Consider the following 3437-nt stretch of genomic DNA (forward strand, 5'->3'; position numbering starts at 1 on the left):
GGTGGGGAGTGTGAGTGAAGAGGGGAAACATGGGGGCGTTGGAGGGGAAGGAGTAGGGCACATCTATCTGCATGGGACAGAATGTGTGTGAGGGCATATGGGGAGAGGACCCCTTGCAGCGCCTGGCCAGCATTCTGGACCCCTGTCCTCTATGCCCTCCATATCCCTTTTAGCTAGCGCTTGGAATGGGGGGGATGGGGGAGTTGCCCCCGCAGTGCGACAGTGACACATAGGCAGATTCTGGAAATAACCCACAGTCCAATTTCAGTGTGCTTAAGAAAACACTGACCTTTGGCAAATGGGGTGGGTGGGGTGAAATGGGACAGGTTGCTTCCAAGGGAGGGATGCACGGAAACCCAAAATTTGGAAAACATGTTCCTCTGGCTCCTGAGACGGAAAACAAATGGCGGCTCAGAGGTGTGGGGGAGGGAATCTTTGGTGAGGAGGCTGAAATTCAGGAAAGGATCCAATTCCTGTCTGCAGGTCTGTGCGTCTGTTGCTCCCAGAACTCTGTGAGGCTAGAAAGAGGAGAAGCCTGTCCAGAAACCCTGCAGGTTGGTGTGTGTGGTGGGGAGTAGTACTGGTTATGGACCCAAGGCTGAGAGGAGTGTGGAGAGTAAGGGCTGGGAAGAATTTAGGAACCCTACAATTCTCTAACAAATACATACACACAAGATGGTGACAGATCCTGCTCAGGAACTGGTTAGCTCATATGTGTAAGTAGGGGCATGGGCAGAGAGTAAGGTGGTGGATAAAAGACACACTTGGTGGCCTGGCCAGGTTAGAGGAATCCTGAAGAGGGGTGAGATGCAAATGCAGTTCTGACCTGCACTCCACTGATACGTCCTCAGTCTTTTTTGTCTCCCCCCACCCCACACCTCCCAGGACAGGAAAAGGAGAATCTCAACATGGACAGACTCTACAGTGAAAATGAAGGCAAACTGGAAAACGAGGGAAAACCAAAAAGTGAAGTAGAGCCAGAAGAGGAAGGCAAGTCAGAAGAGGAAGAAAAGCCAGAAGTGGAGGGGAAGCTAGAATACCAAGGGGAGCTAGATGATGAGGGAGGGCCAGGTGATGAGGGACAGCCAGAGGGAAAGACAGAGAAGCAAGGAATGCCAGGAGATGAGGGGAAGCCACAAGGGGAGGGCAAGCTGAAGCCTGAGCAAAAGCTAGAGAGTGAGCCCCGGGCCGCCGAAAAGCGCCCTGCTGAAGATTACGTGCCCCGGAAAGCAAAAAGAAAAACGGACAGGGGTACGGATGATTCCCCCAGGGACTATCAGGAGGACTTACACGAAAGGCACTTGAGCAGTGAGGAGATGATGAGAGAATGTGGTGATATGTCCAGGGCTCAGGAGGAGCTAAGGAAAAAACAGAAAATGGGTGGTTTTCATTGGATGCAAAGAGATGTCCAGGATCCATTCCCCCAAAGGGGCCAGCGGGGAGTCCGAGGAGTGAGGGGTGGAGGTAGGGGCCAAAGAGGCTTACATGATGTCCCATACCTTTAATGCCTTTGGCTTTCAGTTCTAATTCTCTGATGAGAATAGTGGCAGCCCGGCTTTCCCTGGCAGGCATTTGCCAGGCTCTGTGCTTTAACCTATGCTGATACATTGCTTTAGGTGTCACTCTTGTTACCAGCAGCCTTTGACCCAACTGCAGCGCTTTGTGTTTCAGTAGGGGATTTTCATCCATGTGCATGGAAGAGATGTTCATGGTACCTTGCAATATATTAATAAAAAATAGTTTGCAAAACCGCATATACAGTATCAGCCCATTTCTATAAAAATGTGTAAGAGGGAACTTCAAACAGTTCGTGGAAATTTTCCATTATCTTTCATCAATTTTTCCATGAACTTTCGAAGCACCCTCATATTTTCATAATACATGTTGGCACAGGGAAACCTGAAAGTGTATTCCCAGATGGCCAAAAATAGTTCTCACCTGTAAAACAAAATGAGTCCCATCGCCTGATAGTTTTGGTACCCTGTGCCATTCCTCTGCTTGTGTACCCTATCCCATGTCTTCCCCTAAGTTTAACCATGTTTGGTAGGGGTGTTGTGGCTCTGTAGGATGAGCACTGTACTTCAAGGTCGGTGGTTCGAGTCCACCAGCCATTCCGCGGGAGAAAGATGAGGCTTTCTGCTCCCCAAAAGATTTACACCCTTAGAAACACTATACAGGGTCACTGTGAGTCAGAACCAACTCTATGGCTCTTAACAACAATAACAATAATCATGTTGGGTGGGTACTTCTGCCCCTTCTGTCTCCTCTAGTACCCTATGTCTCTCACCAAGTGATTGCTTTTCTTTGTTGACTCATATCCACATTTTCCCCAAAGGATATGAATTATGTCTATCATCATAATAAAAGCTGAAAACAAAAGGCAATACACAATAAATTGAACTGTCCAGTAAGTTTGTGAGGGCAATGGAGACACTTAAATTTTTTTCAGGACATAAAATGACAGGTAAACCTCATATCATCTCTGAGACTTGTAGCTGAAGAAATCTACCTGCAACTTAATAAACATCCATTACTATAAGAGACAGTCTAGTCATCTGTGAAATGTGTATAATCTTTGCCTCATAGGATTGTCGAGCGGATCAGATCAGGTACTAACTATGTGAGCTGTGTTGAGACCCAGTCCCATGAGACACACACCACTCCCATACAATTACAGTAATCTGGATGGGATCAGAAACTGGGAAGAGAGTTGAGGGTGATCTCACCTATACCCTGGAACAAATTCAGGCAGCTGCAAGGTGTGTGCTTTCCTGGATACTGCCCTTTCTCTTAGATTAAGTACCCTCTACTGCTGCCGAGTGGCACTGTGGGTTAATGCGCCAGACTGCAAAGCCATTTGAACTGCTAGGTTCAAGCTCACCAGCGGCTCCTCAGAAACCCTATCCAGGGTCGCTATGGGTCAGAACCGACTCGATGGCTCTTAACAACAACAACAACTGATACCCAGGAGCTCTGGTAGCATAGTGGTTACGAGTCGGGCTGCTAATCTCAAAGTCAGCAGTTAGAAACTACCAGCCATTCCATGGGAAAAAGATGAGGTTTTCTGCTCCCATAAAGATTTACAGCCTCAGAAACCCTGTACACAGGGTTGCTATGAGTCGGAACTGATTCCATGGCATACCACCACCATCACTGATAACTACTAATGTGCTCCAGAACCCTATTAATTTCTCTGGAGTCCCCATTGAGCCAATGCCCACCAATCCTTGATCCCTATACATTTGTTCACAAAGCCCCTCTCCCTACTTTATAATTATAGTTAACCCAGTGACACTTTGTGATTTTTTTTTTTTTTTTGGACAAGATGACCCTTTATGTGTATTTTGTTGATGTATATGTGTCTGTGCATATATTAAGATCCTCCACCAGATTCAGATATTGTGAACAGGAAAAACTCTGAATGATAGAGCTTGTGA

The 3437-nt window shown here is 47.0% G+C and overlaps 1 protein-coding gene across 1 annotated transcript; it reads left to right on the forward strand.

Moving 5' to 3' along the window:
* Window positions 1-485: 485 nt before the first annotated feature.
* LOC102842358 (transcription elongation factor A protein-like 3-like) lies at window positions 486-1719 on the forward strand. Its single transcript, XM_006877756.1, has 2 exons — window positions 486-554; window positions 886-1719. The coding sequence occupies exon 2, from the start codon at window positions 909-911 to the stop codon at window positions 1503-1505; it is 597 nt and encodes a 198-aa protein (XP_006877818.1). The 5' UTR covers window positions 486-554; window positions 886-908; the 3' UTR covers window positions 1506-1719.
* Window positions 1720-3437: the final 1718 nt, after the last annotated feature.

Source organism: Chrysochloris asiatica, unplaced genomic scaffold (genome assembly GCF_000296735.1).
Source record: "Chrysochloris asiatica unplaced genomic scaffold, ChrAsi1.0 scaffold00591, whole genome shotgun sequence".
Lineage (NCBI taxonomy): Eukaryota > Metazoa > Chordata > Mammalia > Afrosoricida > Chrysochloridae > Chrysochloris > Chrysochloris asiatica.